This window comes from Chiloscyllium plagiosum, chromosome 18 (assembly GCF_004010195.1).
Source record: "Chiloscyllium plagiosum isolate BGI_BamShark_2017 chromosome 18, ASM401019v2, whole genome shotgun sequence".
NCBI lineage: Eukaryota > Metazoa > Chordata > Chondrichthyes > Orectolobiformes > Hemiscylliidae > Chiloscyllium > Chiloscyllium plagiosum.
In genome coordinates this window covers 27,918,981-27,937,313 of record NC_057727.1, presented here as the reverse complement: position 1 = coordinate 27,937,313, position 18,333 = coordinate 27,918,981, and the positions used below count along the sequence as shown (strand labels likewise).

Sequence of the window (18,333 nt, the reverse complement as noted above, 5' to 3'; positions counted from 1 at the left end):
TCATGAAAAGCTGTAGGAAAAAAAGAATAAAAGCGAAGTACTAAGGGTGCTGGAGATCTAAAATAAATACAGGAAGTGCTGGAAAAACTCAGCAGGTCTGGCAGCATCTCTAGAGAGAAACATAGTTTACATTTCGAGTTCAGTATGGCTGTTCTTCGGAACTTCAGAAAAACAATGGGATGGTCTGATGGCTGATTAGAATATATTCACTTATCACTGAGAACCATACAAAATCAATGTCACATTGAAAAGGTGCATCCAATAACTTTAAGAAGAGGTATGCATGAAACTGGAATTCGTGCCTCATTGTAATAACTTGCCAGCACTCTTTGTACTCTTGCTGGGCAGCTCATAAATTTGGGCAGCAAGGATTGTCAGTCTCACTGTTTAAAGGCACTCTGCCTCTGAAGGTGCATCATGAGTGCTTCCCTTTTGTAGTTTAAAAGTGGCAAGCAATGATGTGCTGTCTTCTGGTAACCTTTTCAACTCGCATTGCTTGGAATGTTTCCTACACAGCGACATTGACAGTCGCAGGAATGCTCAATATATCCTCCTGCTGGGCTCCAACTATTACAGTCACAGGTGACCGGAATACAGTGAGAACATCTTAGCAGAGACACTGGACATTCTAGTTTTTTCTCAGGTTGAAGGAGAAGATACTATTACAGAGGACCCACATGTTTCCTGTATCCCACCCTATTTTGGCCTTCTGTAACAGCAGCTGGAACATACTCCTCCAGTATGCTTAAAAGAAAATCCATCAGTTTTGTTGCAATAAATAGCTGACAGAAAATGCGTGCAAGTTGAATAATAGAAATATTTTTCCAAACAATTACTTCTGTCATGGAAGTCCACAAACTGGTCAAATTTTAAAATTGTTTCAATAGTAAGATGTAAAGAGTAAAATGCAACCCAATGTTTTGATTTGGGAATGACACAAGCTTGTGAATTCCAGAGTGTGTGAGTAATTTCCCTGAGGAGCAGTGAATCATAGAATTACTCTCATAGGTGGTCTTTCTTTTGATCTGTTCCCTTAGTGTCTAGAAAATGACTGTGATAATGATTGTGGCTTGTCTGACTAATTCCTGATTATCTGATCAGCAGTGACGGAGATGGCATCAATTTGATTCTCGTGTAGGATTCAAGATGGACCTTCTTTCTTTGTTCCTTAGAGAAGGTGATCCCAATGGAATTTGAGTAGCTTTTCTTTGTTCCATGGTGATAATCATTAAGTCATTACATTTCAAACAATGGAATTCCCTTCAATGTTCTCACTCATATTTCTTTGACACAGATGCAGTAACCCAACAAAGATTTAGAAATGTTCTCCTCTCAGGATACAAACAACAATGGCACAGTGTTGTAGAAATGATGAGAATTGTGTGGCAGAGACACCCTCAGTGACTTAATTCTGAGTGTACCAATTAGAATGACCACACATTTACTACTGGTTTGTGCAGATTTGATGTGGACCAGCAGTAGCACAACATTTACAATAGATTTCAGCTTCCGACTTGCAGGAAAACAAGGAACATTAGCATATATTGTGGCTTTTGAAAGCTATATATTTTATTATTCATATGATGACATCAGATAAGAATCAGAATTTAACCATGACTTGTCACAATGTGCCAATAGTTATGAACAAGGTTCATATTTGAATAATCGCCCATTGAACAAATAGGCAGAAAATGATAGTTCCACTCTAACCCTCAGCATTAATATTTGTCGGTTTGTAATTTTGATTAACAGTCAGGTACAGTGCAAATTGAATGCTGCATTGTTCGAGATACTATCCTTTGACTGAGGAATTAACCCAAGGACTCTGTTGTCTGATTCTTTGGTTCAGACCATGCAGCACATCTTAGGGAACTACTTGGTAAAAGATTAGAGAGTTCCTCTTGGAGTTATTTATTGCTATCAACATAGTCATATATATGCAATACATATAGTCATATAGTCAATCCAGTGCAGAAACAGACCCTTCAGTTCAAATCATGTTCAGACGTGTCATGAGGAGTTGAATACCAGCCTCCTGCCTGAGAGGTAGGGACACTGCTACACCACCACAATAGCCCTAGATTCCCCTTGTAGCTTGGCCAACAGTCAATGCTGCAAACACTACATAGCTGAATTGATCGTTTATCTTCTGGTTGTGTAAGGGATGCTGCAGTGGCAGAACGATTCTCTTTCTTGCTTGCTTAGCAACTGTGACTACATTTCAGAAGCATTTCATTTTGTGAAGCATTTGATTTATTTTAACAAGATAAAGTGCTACTCAGAATTTTAAAAACAAGTAATTTCTGGAGAGAGAGGGGTAAGAAGATCTCTGAGAAAAAAATGAAACATAAGAATCCTTAATTACCTCAAGCAAAACAATGTCCTTATTTTATATTCTAATTAACCATATTAGACAAGTTACATAATAAGAATCTTTTCACAAATAATATAAATGATTTGGATTCAATACAATGAGCATTTTGATGTGGAAATATCTGTGAATTTAATACATATGCCATTGTTGTTATGTAAAGACATCAGCTGTGGTCAGCAAAGGAGCCCATGAGTCAATGTTCCCTCAAGTCTTTTTCTTGTCCTGATAAATTAGTGCAGTGTTTAGCCATTTTATATTTCTTTCACAATAATGCCTGTGTGGTAATTTAAAAAGACATAGCCATTGCAAGGAGTTAGTTTATATTCTCTTCAATGATTTCAAGAAATTGCTGCATTTGTACTCTTCATACAACTTAACGCTTCACAGAAAGATGAGAGAAGCAGATTCTGGGTAGGGACAGACTAGCTAAGTAGGGCAGCCTCAGTACACACAAACAACACTCGGACTTTAATATGCAGAATCCAAGAAGGCAGAGTAACAAAAGGTTGAATCCATGAAAACAGCACAAGCCATGGAGATAACAGGGCAAACAACCTTAAACCATTCGCCAAGATGAATATTTGGATCGTAATGGATTTTGAAATAGTATAGAAGGTGGAATTAGGTAGATCACCTTTGATTGGAGAGATTGGCAGAGCAGGTTTGAAGGGTCAAATAGGTTCCTGTTGCTCCTACTGTGCTTTGTCTTTATGAGCGATGTCAATTGGTAATAGGAAAACAGTAGCTTGATGCATTTGGGATAAAATCATACACACACACAAAAAACATCAATTCTCCTGCTGTTCAGATGCTGCCTGACCTGCTGTGCTTTTCCAGCGTCACACTCTCAACACACACAAGTTATGTCTCTTAGCTTTCTTTCTCAGCAGTTGCCCTTACTTGGAGTGTACCAGCCTCCATGGCTTGTGTTTCTTTTTGGTACACAGGCACTACAGTGTTAACTTCTAGGCTGTCAGCCTCTGTGGCTTGCTTTTTAGCACACAAGCAGAGGTGGGTAGTTTAGCACAACTGAACTGTCAAGGGTGTAGATATGTCATTGCATGGTGGTGTGCTATGTCAGATTCACAGTTACATTTCTATCTGAATGTCAAAGGGGAGCAGTCCTCAGTGGGGTCAAGACGAGCGACAGTCAGTCATGGGGTGCCACCAGGTCAGTCAATGGCTCATCTAATTCCAGTCCACTAAATTGGCCATGGTCAGTCAAGGGTTTAGTCCTACCAGAACTCAGGGATCAGAGTCTTTGTAAACCAGGGAGTTGGCTACTATAAGTTCTACAGATCAACTGCAACCAGTCCAGGGATTGTAAGTACATTGGAGAGGGTGTTGTAAAGACATCAGTCGGGGACTTGGCCATTCTCAGCTTGTGCTGTCCTCACAAGTCAGTCCAGAGTATGGGCCATGATCAGTTGTACGGTTTACGCATTAATGGTCTGGAAGCATAGTCCATGGAGTCCTGGGGAAAGTGGGAAAATCAAGTCTGGTGAAGGCTTCATTGGAGGGAATAATAGAGTGAAAGAGGCAATAAATATGGCAGGATGGGATCTCATGAAGCAAGGAGGAGGCCTGTAACTCCTGAATGAGGTATTTTCAGAAGTTACACCATTCTGGTCTCTACTAAAGAGGAGTGTATGGCCATTACTAGCATGGCAATTTGCAAAACTGAGTCTCTGGGCATAAATCTGGAGATGTTGAAATTATATTTCAAAGATACATTATCTAAGAACAAGGCATCATAGTGGATCCAAGGAAGACCAGAGCCAGCAGTGAATTTCTTGCATTGAAGAGTATAAATCATGTATTGCATTTTTTAGACATAGGAATCAAATGGGAAGGTTTATCACCAACTTAGCCAGTCTTATTTAACCCATAATCAAAGACCAGCAATACTACTGAAGTCATGAACAGACTGTAGCTTTTGAAACACTTACACATACATTACTTTATATTGATGCTCTAGCATATTACAAACTAGATTTATTCATTGTAGTAGCTGCAAATGCATCATCCAAAGGTTTAGGAGCAAGTTGATGGAATATGAAGATTGGTCTACTCTATGTTGAGCACTTTGACAGGGGCCGAACAGAAATACACAACCAGAGAGAAAGAAGCATTAGCAGTTACACAGCATGTGAAATGTTCCTGGACTAACTCATTAGACTGAAATTTCAGGTCTCGACAGACCACAAGCTTAGGTAATATCATTGGGACAAACAGAAATCTTAAAATGCCTCTGCACATTCAAAGATGTGAATGTAGGTTGATGATATATGACTACGGATTAGACTATGTTTCATGCATAGCACACATAATGGTAGATAGATTCTTGAGATCAACAGTGAATTCAGCAGAAACATAGAACCTTATTCTTGTTGAAGAAATAGAGTTGCATTCCTTGGCAATAACCAAAACTCAATATTTGCGCTGCTGAACAATCTGGCAGAGTACACCAAGGTCAGACAACCGTATGCAAATTTGGTTGAAATATAGTTCAGCTGACCCAGTGCTGAAAAGGTATTGTAAACAGAAACAATACTTGACAGTAATGAATGATTAATTGGTGTACAACTGTAAAATCATCATCACAAAATCAATGTGAAGAGTAATCCTACAGAAATGTCACAGGCGCCATCCAAATATCACAAAGTTCAGAGCAAGACCACAACAATCCATGTGGTGGTGAACGGCATACAGGATCACATCTCATCATGTCAATTGTTTGCCATATGATTTAAATGCATATATACATACAGAGCTAATGATTTCATTAAGATCTCTGGGAAGGCAATGGAAAAGGCTCATAACGGATTTGTTTGTTTTTAAAGGCTGAGGTATTTAGTCGACTATTGTTCAAAATGGAACTAAGTGGCAGGACCTCATTCAGCCACGGCAGAATAAGTCATCAGAGCCTTGAAAACGATCTTTGCAATATATGCTTTCCTTGATGAATTAGTATCAGACAATGGATCTCCAATCATGAACAAGGATCTCAAAAAGTTCTATTTAGAGGCAGGTATCAACCAAGTGATAAGTTCTCCACTCAAACAGAGAGGAAGAAAAAGCAGTCAAGACTGTGAAGATCTAGCAGTAGAAAGAGAAGCAGGTCTATTCCCAAGAGCTGTGCTTTTATACACTGCCAATTCTGCCATTTTCTTCAATAAGAAGCTATTTGTTTTGATAAAGAGGTTTCAGTAAATGGGTCCCCATAGTTAAGCATGGTATAATCAACAGCATACATTATAATTATTATGCATTTCAACTGTAACAGAGAATATTTGTTTCCCTTAGCAAAACCCCGATTAACACTGTTTCTCTGTTTATTCCTATTGATTTAGCTAGATTATTTTAGTTTTGGTTTTGCTTAGGGAATCAAAGTGGTTAGGTTGGAGCAATTTTTGACCTAGGCCATGTGAGGTAACTAATCCTTAACTCAGTATTATCCCAGAATGTGTCTACTTCAAACATACAGTTTAACACAAGTTCCCATTTTTGCAATGACAATGAGGGAACGTCACACAAATCGTTAGGTTTGTGGTGACTCTCGCCTCAAGTTGTCTCAGTATTAATGCCAATTGCTTAGCTAGATTATTTTAGTTTTGGTTTTGCTTAGGGAATCAAAGTGGTTAGGTTGGAGCAATTTTTGACCTAGGCCATGTGAGGTAACTCATCCTTAACTCAGTATTATCCCAGAATGTGTCTACTTCAAACATATGGTTTGAACACAAGTTCCCATTTTTGCAATGACAATGAGGGAACGACACACAAATCGTTAGGTTTGTGGTGACTCTCGCCTCAAGTTGTCTCAGTATTAATGCCAATTGCTGACTTATTTCAATTCACCTTTCACAGATGACAGGGCTTGATAAGTTGCCACTTGACTAATACTATTCATGTTGGTTTCTTAGAGACAAAATACACCAGAAAGATTAGTTAAAGATGCTTTGTTTGAACCTTATATTATTTTAGAGCAGGATGCTAATGGTGACATTTTCTTTCACTTGCTTCAGAATTACTGAGTTTTTACAATATGTATTTTATGTACAAATGAGTAGGGCACTGGAGAAGGCACTTACTATTTCACGAGTCATTTATTCCTTTGTATATTAAACAGCACTGACATGTACAGTTATTATACTGCATTTATTACTCCTGTGATTTCATCATGTGAAGCACTTATAAAACTGTGGAAAAGAAAGTGGAATCAAATTTATGACGATCAAGCCAAAAACTCTATTTAATATTTGACTAGCTATGCACATTGTTTCAAGTTACTGTAATTCAATGTCAGTCAGCTGAACCTTTCTAGTTTTGATTAGCTAAGATTTCATACGGTATACATAGGCAATGATTAATAAGAAACTGTTTGTCATTGAGTTTATTCAACAAAAGCTGTTGCAGCATGGGATGGAAATAAATGTTGAATGTATGACCTTGAATTTGTTACTACCATTAGATTATCACTGGATTTTGCCTCGGAGCCTGTTTGAATGCAGACCAGCAATCCTGATACAAAAAGTCAAAGTTCCCATGGTGTAACAGAAGTAAGTTTGTGGGTAGGGGTGGGTGGAGTGAATGTTCTGACCATTTGTTTCCAATCAGAATCGAGCTGGAAAAGCAAATAGATCATAGATAATGTGAGGCAGTAATTCTGTGTGCTTCATTAACAGAAAAATGTTTCTTAAAACTTCTTCTGTTCATTAACATAAAAAAGTTGATTGTCCTGATATTGTTATAAAATAATCATGGATCTACTTTTCAGCACTTTGAACCTACAGTTTGAACCTAATGGCATATTATCACGGTGAGATTTTAATAATTTATAAACTACATCATGCAGGCAGAAGCGAGCTTTATTGCAATTCTAAAGTCACTAAAAACTGCTTAAGTTATTAAGACTAATTAGAAGCTCTTTTACAATATATTATTTACACATCTGAAAACTAAACAAAGAAACAATTGTAGAGTGAGTGCTATAGAATTTTAAAATAGTCTAAGTGGGAAACAGACCATTTAATGTGGAACTGCCAAGCTTTTTACTTGGGGGTACATGTAAAGTTTACATGAAATGCTCTTATGAATTTGCTTACACTTTAAGTTGTTGATTCTGACAAACTTGGTGTTTTGATGTGAGATTTACCAACGACAATAGGATCAACCCTTTTCAAACCTTTAGATCACAAAGTGGGAACAGAACAGTAAGTGAAAAACAACAATGCAAGTTGGATTATGTTAATTAAGCTTTAAGCACTTGTTTGCCAGAGACAGTGGGTTTTAGTTTCAATATCCCTGACCTTGACCAAAGGAGTACAGTTTCCAAAGGAAGAGGATTTTCACATCAAACTATTTTTAATCCATGTTTGAATGGTTAATGAAATAAGTCCAAATGTGTCAATAGTTTGTTCGAGAAGCTGGATTACCTTTAAAAGAGATTTGTCCTCTCTGTGTACAGTAATTGCTATCGTTCCATATGGTTGAGCTTGTCTCCTGTTCCTGTTCTAATATTCAACTGCTCTATCGCTACACACAATGAATCAATTGATTAAGTCACTCTGATAGAATACCAGTTTTATTGGACATATTTGCAGATGAAATACTGGAATGAACATTCATCTTCAGTGGAGGTTTCAAACAGGTATTATTGGACTGGCTGCAATCAATTTCTGTTAGAAAGGATAATCTAATTATGTGTAAAACAAGTGGCCAATTGAAAAGTGCCAGTTTTGTGCCCTTAACGAAGGTGAACAGTAAAGAATTGCTACAGTCAATTCAGGTAGTTTTTAAAGCGATCAAAATATTGCCTGTACCAATGCTATGTGCATGTATAAATCTCAAAATAGAATTAATAGTGAATCTTCTGACCAGTAAATAAAGTGAAGCATGGTATCTTAGCAAAATGCAGAATTATTGCGTGAAGGTATTTTTTTCACTTTTTGACACTAATGCAATAGGTTAATGAACTTATTGTTGTAAAGCAATGATTTGGGGTTTCAAAGAGAAACTGACAGAAACACAGAATGCAATCCTCAGGCCACAAGTTAAAATGTTGGAAGATCTTGAAACCCCAGAAAATTACTGAATGTGACTTATGAAGCTATCATAAACCCTGAACTAATAACCAACTCATGGTTGCCTAATAAAAACAAATTTAATGTTCTATTCACTGTGGCACTGATTATTGTGGAATGGGGAGGAATTTAATTTCAAACATTTGGATCCTAGTAAGTCTGAATCTTCAAGAATCATTGGAGATTTTTTCACAGTAAGTTGAATGCTGCACTTTTAAAAAGTTTAGAAGTGCTCTGTCATGTAAGTCACAGTGTATTGTTTTTCTATTAACCCCATCAGTGTCTTCTTAAACCATTAGGTCTACAGGTTAATCGGATTTTAATTGTTTTGAGTTGATATTTTTTTAAAGTAGGAAGTAATTACAAATTCCTGGATCAAACTCAATTATTTATTTTGAATTATTTAATAAAATGTGACATCAGGAGTGTGATGGAATACATGGTGCATATAAAAGATTAATCACACTCCTGTGGTATTGCACATAGCCAATCAGAGAACATACCAAAACTGCATAAATAATGCTTTGAAGAAAGCTCCATTCCACAGTGGCTCTCGGTATATGTGATTTCCCGTTACCATTCTTTCTTTGAAAGTCCAGCATGTGTACTTAAATTCTAAGGCACAACTAAGTTATCTGACAGTCCAATCAATCAAGATATTGTTTTCTTCATCAAGCCATCCTTGCTTCTAGCCACATGTATATTGTGTAGCACTTGGTGACATGTAATATTTATAGAGCTGAACTGGGAACTCGGAGGTTGACAATTCAAAATTCATGATAGAATCCCCACCCATTATGGTAAGGTGTGAAATTAAAGTAAATTAAATGTGATAAATCTTTATAAATGTTGCGTGATTATCATTAAAAAAACTCAACAGTGTCCCTATTGTCCTTCAGCAATAGGAACCTTTCATTCGTTCCTTAACCAGCATAGATGAGACTCCATTATGTGATTGGTTATTAACGTTAAATTCACTTAGCAAGCCAAACAGTAGAAAATAGTCATGACAGTAGTAGAGGGAAGGATTAGCCATAATTCAGGCATTGGACGTAACAAGACGTGAGAAGTCCCAGTCCCTTTATAAAAGCCTTCTCACTAATATGTAGGGATTTCTTTTCATGTTGGTTGAGTTATCCAACAGACTATTCTATCAACAGCCTGACAGTGTCATGTTTAGCAGCTAACATTTCAGATCTCTCTATCAGTATATACATTCTGTCCTACAGGCAGAATGGACCCACAGGAGTGAAGCCACAATGGTATAGAGTTGAATAGATTTAGACTGAGGGTACTCAATAATGTAACAAGATTCTGTTAAGTCTCAGTTTCAGATCAAATAACTACTGCTCGGTCTCAACAGCTGAATGTTTCAATCCCCTCTCTAACATCCTTATTTAATGGGCCTGTTAACTCACATTCATGCAGTATGTTATGAATAATACTAGGCTTGCATTCATTCCATCTCTCAATAGAGAGATACAGACATGATGAATTGTTACGTAAAGAAAGGATCATGACTGCTCATGATCGTGTCTGTGACAGCTTTTCTGAGTCTAGATAACATCTAAACATTTTGGGAATAGCCTCCATGGAGATTCCATGTAAAATTTCTTCAACTCTTCAGAAACCATCACAGAAAAGAACTGTGCCCTCTCTTTTTTTTCACTTGAAAAACTATATAAGTTTCCTTGCTTAGCATATACCATACCAGTCATTTGCTTTATGCAAAATTAAATTTGAATTTGGTTATCCACCAGTAGCTTGGAAAGCTTCCTGCCAAAAAGTGACTTTCAGGAACAGCCACTGCATTCCTTGAAGTTCCCTAAATGTCAGCCCATAGCAGATGACATGGCTTCAGTCATTATCTTTGCAATCAAGTGGATACGGTGAAAGCTAGCTTTGACATGTTAATGGTATAATGACATGGCCTCCAAAGGTGAATTCTTGGGTACTGATAGCAATAATGACAGGGTGAAAGCCAAGGACCTTTCAAGACATGGCAGTGAGATGGTGGAAGACAGCGGGTATGAGCAGGAAAGATAAGAGCATTTGACTGCATGTTGGAGGGGTCAAGAAGTAATTGCAGGGGAAGAGGGCACTCAGATAGATAGGTGACAGGTGGGAGGAGAGATAGAAGAATAAGCAGAATTAGGGCGAGTGAGAAAAAATTTGAATCCTTTGCCCATTGCAACATGCTTTAAATGTTTCTTTTTCCAATAGTATGCTGGTACATTTGTTGTTTAAACAATAATATCAGTTTGAATATTTCATATTTTCTCTTTCAATTGGGTGCTTCCCCAATCAGCTAGTATGGGGAACGCCTAAAGGAAATCCTGTCTCTGCTGAGAGTAAAGCAGCATACTGACTGTTAGCAGAAACATCCCTTAAATCAGTGAAGTGATTTTATTTTCTTACATACAGGGTAATTTTATAAATGCTGAAATAACTAACTTGTATTTGTTTTGTAACCAAAGAGGAACACACAGTTACACTTCAGAAGATTAGCACTTGGTATTTCATTGTGCTCTGTTTCTTAGAAAATAGCATATCCTCTATTAATTGAATAGACAGATTGCTAAAATATTTGAGAATATAAATAGACCTTAAAATCTATATAAAACAGATTGATCTTTCACAATATTTTAACATTGGGAATGACTTTGTATAATTAGCATTCTGAATCTTTATGAAACCTAAGTGTTTATATTAGATTAATTCTGCACTATGTTCAGATTCCCTTTGTGAAAGAACAAAAATGTCAAAATGTTGGCAGGACACAACATTATTCTGAGAAATTTGTGTTTGAATTCTTCACATCCTGAAATGAATGATGTAACTGAATAAAGTAGTATAGCAGCCAATGAAAATGCATTTTGTACGAAAAATCTGAAATGTTTCCAAAATGAGTTGAATTGAAATATTGAGAAATCTGCTATTTTATTTCAAGCTGAGAATGAATACCTTGAAATTGCTGTACTGGAAACTACAAGCTTCATGTCTCCATGAGGAGACATTATTGAGTAAGTACCTTATTTTCAGATGACTACGTCACTTTTAAGTTTTTTGGTTTTACTTAGCATATACTCACCAGATCAGAGTAAATATGTAAGCTAATTGTGAACAGACTACCTCTTTAAATGTATTAAATGGGAATGAAATTGTAGAAGTCAGTACTTTGATTCAAGGTACAAAAGGGTTAGTTGCATTGTCTTCATTTTTCTTTCCCAAGAAGAGATTTCCCACCCTAGCTGCTCTATTGATGTTACCTATGGCCAGCTGCCCAAGTGGGCCTGGATTAAGGGCTGCCAAAATGCCTGGAAATTATGTTGCTGCCTGGAAAATCTGACAGCACCAGAGCAGGGGACTGTTTGTGAATCCCCATGTCTAAGATGAACTTAATGATTAAAAAGTGTTATATAATAAACTGCAAAGAATATTACGTAATGAAGATTAGTTCCTTGAACGACAAATATTTTTATTAAACTTTTCTGTACCATTTATGTGAAGTAATTTGAGAAATTTGTATGTTAGTGCATTTTCACTTGACATTTGAGACCGTCTTTTGGGTGGTGCCAGAGAATATAAATGAATTCAGCAAAGAAAAGTGAAGATCCATAAAAGCCCCTGTGGTCTATTCGACTGTTTCCAAAAATAATAGTCAAATGTCTACTTTTTCAAAGAATGATCTAAGTGAGTCTTTTTGCATAATCAGTCTTCATGTTTTCATGGACAATCTGTTCCACACATTACCATCCTTTGTGTAAAGCAATAAAATCCAATTGTCTGCACCATCCCTCTTCTAAGTTTAAATTCATGTCCCCCAGTTCTAAGGTTTGTGATAAAATGAAGCATTCTGCTTAAGTTTAATGTCTCTATTTCATTAAAAATCTTATTTTCTAGAATAATACATCCATCAAGCCTTTGCTATATTGTGCTGGGCAAAATTACACATAACACATAAGTTGTGAACATTCTAGTAACTTGCACAAATTTAACACCAATTTTTAAAATAATGTGCTATATCCTTTCATAGAGTCATAGAGTCATACAGCACAGAAACAGACCCTTCAGTCCAGCTCGTCCGCGCCGACCAGATATCCCAAACTGACCCAGTCCCATTTGGTAATATTTGGCCCATATCCCTCTAAACCCTTCCTATCCACATACTCATCCAGATGCCTTTTAAATGTTGCAATTTTACCCACCTCCACCACTTTTTCTGGCCGCTCGTTCCACGCACGCACCACCCTCTAGATGAAGACGTTACCACCTCAGGTCCTTTCCCCACTCACGTAAACTTATGCCCTCTAGTTTTGGAGTCCCCACCCTTGGAAAATGACCTTGGCTATTTGCCCAATCCACGCTCCTCATGATTTTATAAACCGCTTTAAGGCCACGCCTCACCCTCCAAAGCTCCAGAGAAAAAAGCCCCAGCCTTTCAGTCTGTCCCTGTAATTCAAACCCTCCAGTCCCAGCAACACCCTTGTAAATTTTTTCTGCAACATCTCAAATTTAACATCTTTCCAATAGAAGGGCAACTAGAATTGGATGCTGTATTCTAAACGTAGCCTCACCAATGTCCTATATACGGCCACAACTCCTATACTCAATGTTCTGACCAATGAATGTAAGCCTGTCAAACACCTTCCTCACCACCCTGTCTTCCTGCAACACCACTTTCAAGGAATTATACACATGCACCTTGAGGTCTCTTTGTTCGGCAGTGCTTCTCAGGGCCCTCCCATTAACTATATAAGTCCTGCCTTGGTTTGCCTTACCAAAATGCAATACTCTATCTTCATCTAAATAAAACTCCATCTACCACTCCTCATCTAATTAAGGTTCTGTTGTACTCTGAGATAATCTTCTTCATTGTGTCACATATTTTGGTCTCATCTGCAAATTTATTAATCATGCCTCCTATATTCACATCCAAATTATTTATATAATTGACAAAAAGCAGTGGACCCAGCACTGATACTTGTAGCATACCCGGTGGTCACAAGCTTCCAGTTGGAAAAGCAACTCTCCACCAACACCCTCTGTCTCTTACCTTCAAGCCAATTTTGTAAACAATTGGCTAGCTCCCCCGGTTCCCATGTGATCTAACCTTACTAACTTGTCTACCATGGGGAACCTTGTCAAAATCTTTGAAGTCCATGTAGACAACATTGCCTTCATCAATCTTCTTTGTCATCTATTCAAAAACCTCAATCAAGTTGGTGAGACACAACGTCTCATGCACAAATCCATGCTGACTACCTCTAGTCAGTCCTTGCACTTCCAAATGCATGTAAATCGTGTCACTCAGAATCCTCTCCAACAACTTTCCCACCACTGACAAACGGCTCATGGGTCTATCATTCCTTAGCTTTCCTTACAGCCTTTCTTAAATAATGACACCATTTTGGTTACTTTTTCTTCAAATTAGAGTAATTTGTAGGTAGTTCTCACTCAAAATTGTCATTACAATATATAGAAACACTACTTTAAGTGAAACAAATTTATGTGAAACCTGGGTTCCTATTGTAGTCATTGTTAAAAGCAGAGCTAGAAATCTGGGTGGAAATGTACATAGATTATTGAAGGTGACAGGCCAGGTAAAGACAGCAGTTAATAAATCATATAGTATCCTAGGCTTTATTAATAGCAATACTAGGTATAAGAGCAGGGAGGAATCAATACACTTTTTAGACCTCAGCTGGAGTATTGTGCACAGGTCTGGGTGCCCACCTTTAGAAGGATATAGACATATTGAAGACAGTGCCAAAGAGATTTACAGAAATGCTGGAAAGCTGATTTGTGAGATAGATTGAAGAAATCAGGACTGTTCTCCTTGGAGAGATGAAGGTCAAGAGAAAATCTGATAGCCGTTTTCAAAATCATGAAGGGGTTGGATACAGAAGATAAGGAGAAACCACTCCAATTCAAAAAAAGGATCAAGAAGAGAGGATGGGTTTCAAGTGATTTACAAAAAAGACAAATCTCATGTAAGAAGAAAACATTTTCACAAATGAGTGGTTTGGGTCTGGTATACACCACTTAGAAGTGTGGTGGAGACAGGCTCAATTGAGGTATTTAAGACGACATTGGATGATTATTTGAACAGAGACAATGTACAAAGGTGCAGGGAAAAGGTAGAAGAATCGCATAAGACCAGTGATGCTCATTTGGAGAGTTGGTGCACACACAATAGGCTGATGGTCTCCTTCTGTTTTCCAACACTCCTGTGATTCCATTAGCTACTGCAGCACTGACCACTGTCACAATCAAATGTTGTAACCCTCATGAACCAGATAAAATGTTATTTTCTAAATCGTTCCCAGAGAACACTGACTTAACTGGAACTTCCCTAGATTGATTGTGTATTCTATCAGACCAAGATTTAGGCTTAGAAGGCACAGGTGGTTAACTAAGCTCAGAGCTCGTCTGTGATTAATATTTCTCTTATTTACAAAATAAAGTTAAATTTTGTTGAATATTGCATCTCAAAAACTTTTACTCACTACATTTGTTGCAAAATCTGAATATAAAATCAAATAGCTTAATGACTCTAAACTGAAGGTGGACTGAGGCATCAATAGATAACTTTCAAATGGAGGCTTCCATCCTTTCAGAGATTATTACCTATCCAAATTCGCTATCCTTTAGGTTTCCTTTCATTTAACATCTACAGTAATCCATCATTCATATCTCTATGAAGCAATCTGCACTGAGTGTTTCTATACCCCTGTTTATTGTCTTTACCACCCACACCTCCCTTAACTCCAACACTGATGCTAAATTTTATTTTGGCATCCAGTACTGAATAAGCAGAAATTTCCTCCCATTAAATGTTGGGAAGACTGAAGCCATTGTTGTTGGTCCCATTCCAAAATCCATTCCTTAGATACTACCCCATCTATCCCTCTCTCTGACAACAGTCTGAGAATAAGCTCATCTGTTTGCAGCTTTAGTATCACTTTTCATTCCAAGATGAACTCCAACCTAATATTTGTGTCATTACTAATATTGCCACCTCTATAACTTTATATCCTGCCTCAACTATTATTTCTGTACTTTATCATGGAATGTGAGTGTTGCTGACAAGGCCAGAATATATTGCATTTGCCTAAATTGAGAAGGCAATGGTCGAATGATTGCAGTCCATGTAGTGCAGGTTACAGTTACAGTATATGAGGAAGGGAGTCCTAGGATATTATCCCAGTGACCGTGAACAAATGGGAATATAGTTAGGATGGTGTGTGACTTGGAGGAAAAGCTGCAAGTGGTGGTGTTTAGTCAACTATTCCACATCACACTTTGCAAGTCTCCCACATTCTACATTCCAAAGACCTGAGGTATCCAGCGCTCTGCAGGAGCTGTCATAACTCTCAACAAGACTTGTTCCCCATGCGTAGCCTTGTACTCACTGATATACATTTGTGTCTCAAAGAAACAACACTATGATTTTAAAACCTCATCCTTTTTTTCAAATTCTGTAATCTCTTCAAAACTCCCAGATATTTGGCCTTATTCTAATACTGGGCTTTAGTAGCTGTGCCTTCAGTTGCCTGGAGTCCAATCTCTGGAATATCCTCCTGATACTTCTCCAGCTTGCTTTCCTCCTATAAAACATTGAAAACCGTCTTCTTTGACCAATCTTTGGTCTGCTGAACTAAAATCTCTTTATGTGGCTTAGTCCCATACCAAAGAAGAACTGATTAGGTTTTATCAAAGATTGAAATCCAAGAGTTTTTTTTTTAAGGATCCTGTAACATTGGGCAATATGGTGAATTGATTGTTTTTAAAGAAAACTGAGTGTTATTAGATTTAGAATGGGGATTGTTCTGGCATATTGTGATTACTTCAGATGCAACTGTTAAATGCGAGCAGAGATTTCAAAGCAAGGTTTTGGATATGAATTGACACGACATGAAAAGAGATACGAAACAGAATTGGAATGTTTCCACTTTCTGGAAAAACTATAAAGTTGCAATAGAATGGATTAATAAACCTTAGTCATTTGCAACTTGCAACCTTGCTATCTGGGCTGTTGAAACAGTTTTATAGGCTGTATTACAGCCTAGATCTCACAGAGGAGAGGACTTTACAGGCTTTGAAGACATTTAATTCCCAAATTAAACACATGTTCAGTATCAGAACTCAATGAAATGGAGACTAATGATCAGTATGTGACTGCACTGAAACTGGAGAGTTTAGTCAAGTGAAAGATGATCTTAAGAGTAATAGGATTGCTTTAGGTAGCATGGAACCTATTGTGAGAGCATGTCCACTGGGTGAGGAGAGACTTACTCTCAACAAAGCCATCAATACAGACAGAAACTGTGGACAAATTGGAGTCCCAAGTAAGGGAGGTCGAACCCTTGTGAGGAGTGCAAGCCCAGCATAGCTAGGTCCTTATGGATTATGGTAGAACATTACAGCACAGTACAGGCCCTTCGGCCCTCAATGCTGCACCAACCTGTGAAATAAACCTGAAGCCCATCTAACCTACACTATTCCACTTTCATCCATATGTCTATCCAACGATGATTTAAATGCCTTTAATGTCGGTGAGTCTACTACTGTTGCAGGCAGGCTGTTCCACGCCCCTACTACTCTCAGAGTAAAGAAATACCTCAGGCATCTGTCCTATATCTATCACCCCTCAAGTTAAAGCTATGTCCCTTCATGCTAATAATCACCATCCGAGGAAAAAGGCTCTCACTGTTCACCCTATCTAACCCTCTGATTATCTTGTATATCTCAATTAAGTCACCTCTCAACCTTCTTCTCTCTAATGAAAACAATCTCAAGTCCCACAGCCTTTCCTCATAAGACCTTCCCTCCATGCCAGGCAACATCCTAGTAAATCTCCTCTGAACCCTTTCCAAAGCTTCCACATCCTTCCCATAATGCGATGACTGGGACTGTCCACAATACCCCAAGTGCGGCCGCACCAGCATTTTGTACAGCTGCAGCATGGCCTCTTGGTTCCAAAACTCAATCCCTTTACTAAGAAACGCTAACACACCGTATGCCTTCTTAACAACCCTATTAAGCTGAGTGTCAACTTTCAGGGATCTATGTAAATGGACACTGAGATCTCTCTGCTCATCTACACTACCAAGAATCTTACCATTAGCCCAGTATTCTTTATTCCTGTTGCTCCTTCCTAAGTGATTCACCTCACACTTTTCTGCATTAAACTCCACTTGCCATGTCTCAGCCCAGCTGTGCTGCTTATCTATGTTCCTCTGTAACCCACAACTTCCTTCAGCACTATCCACAACTCTACTGACCTTAGTGTCATCCACAAACTTACTAACCCATCCTTCAATGCCTTCTTTTAAATCATTTATAAAAATTACAAACAGCAGTGGCCCCAAACCAGATCCTTGCAGTACACCAATAGTAACTGAACTCCAGGATGAACATTTCCCATCAATCACCACCTTCTGTCTTCCTTCAGCTAGCCAATTTCTGATCCAAACTGCTAAATCACCCTCAATCCCATGCCTATGTATTTTGTGCAATAGCCTACTGTGGGGAACCCGATCAAACCCCTTACTGAAATCCATATACACCATAACAACTGCTTTACCCTCATCCACCTGTTTGGTCACCTTCTCAAAGAATTCAATAAGGTTTGTGAGACACAATCTACCCTTCCCAAAACTGTTTTGACTATCCCTCTAATCAAATTATTCCATTCTAGATGATTATAAATCCTATCTCTTATAACCTTTTCCAACACTTTACCCACAACCAAAGTAAGGCTTACAGGTCAAGAATTTCCAGAGGTGTCTCTATCCCTTTCTTGAACAAGGGAATAACATTTGCTATCCTGCAGTCTTCTGGCACGATTCCTGTAGACAATGATGACATAAT

At 38.0% G+C, this 18,333-nt stretch overlaps 1 protein-coding gene across 7 annotated transcripts in view; it reads left to right on the top strand.

The window, feature by feature from the left end:
- The first annotated feature begins 6,826 nt into the window (after positions 1 to 6,826).
- Positions 6,827 to 18,333, top strand: part of card19 (caspase recruitment domain family, member 19) — a 70,202-nt gene continuing 58,695 nt past the window's right edge. For 4 of the 7 annotated variants that reach the window (XM_043708028.1, XM_043708029.1, XM_043708038.1 and 1 more), the window contains exons 1-2: positions 6,827 to 6,933; positions 11,408 to 11,480. In XM_043708028.1, the coding sequence (XP_043563963.1) occupies positions 6,880 to 6,933; positions 11,408 to 11,480 (127 nt within the window). In that variant the 5' untranslated portion in view covers positions 6,827 to 6,879. Of the gene's footprint in view, positions 6,934 to 7,030; positions 7,194 to 11,407; positions 11,481 to 18,333 lie in introns of those variants that run through there. The other 3 variants (XM_043708031.1, XM_043708034.1, XM_043708035.1) reach the window with 3 other exon arrangements.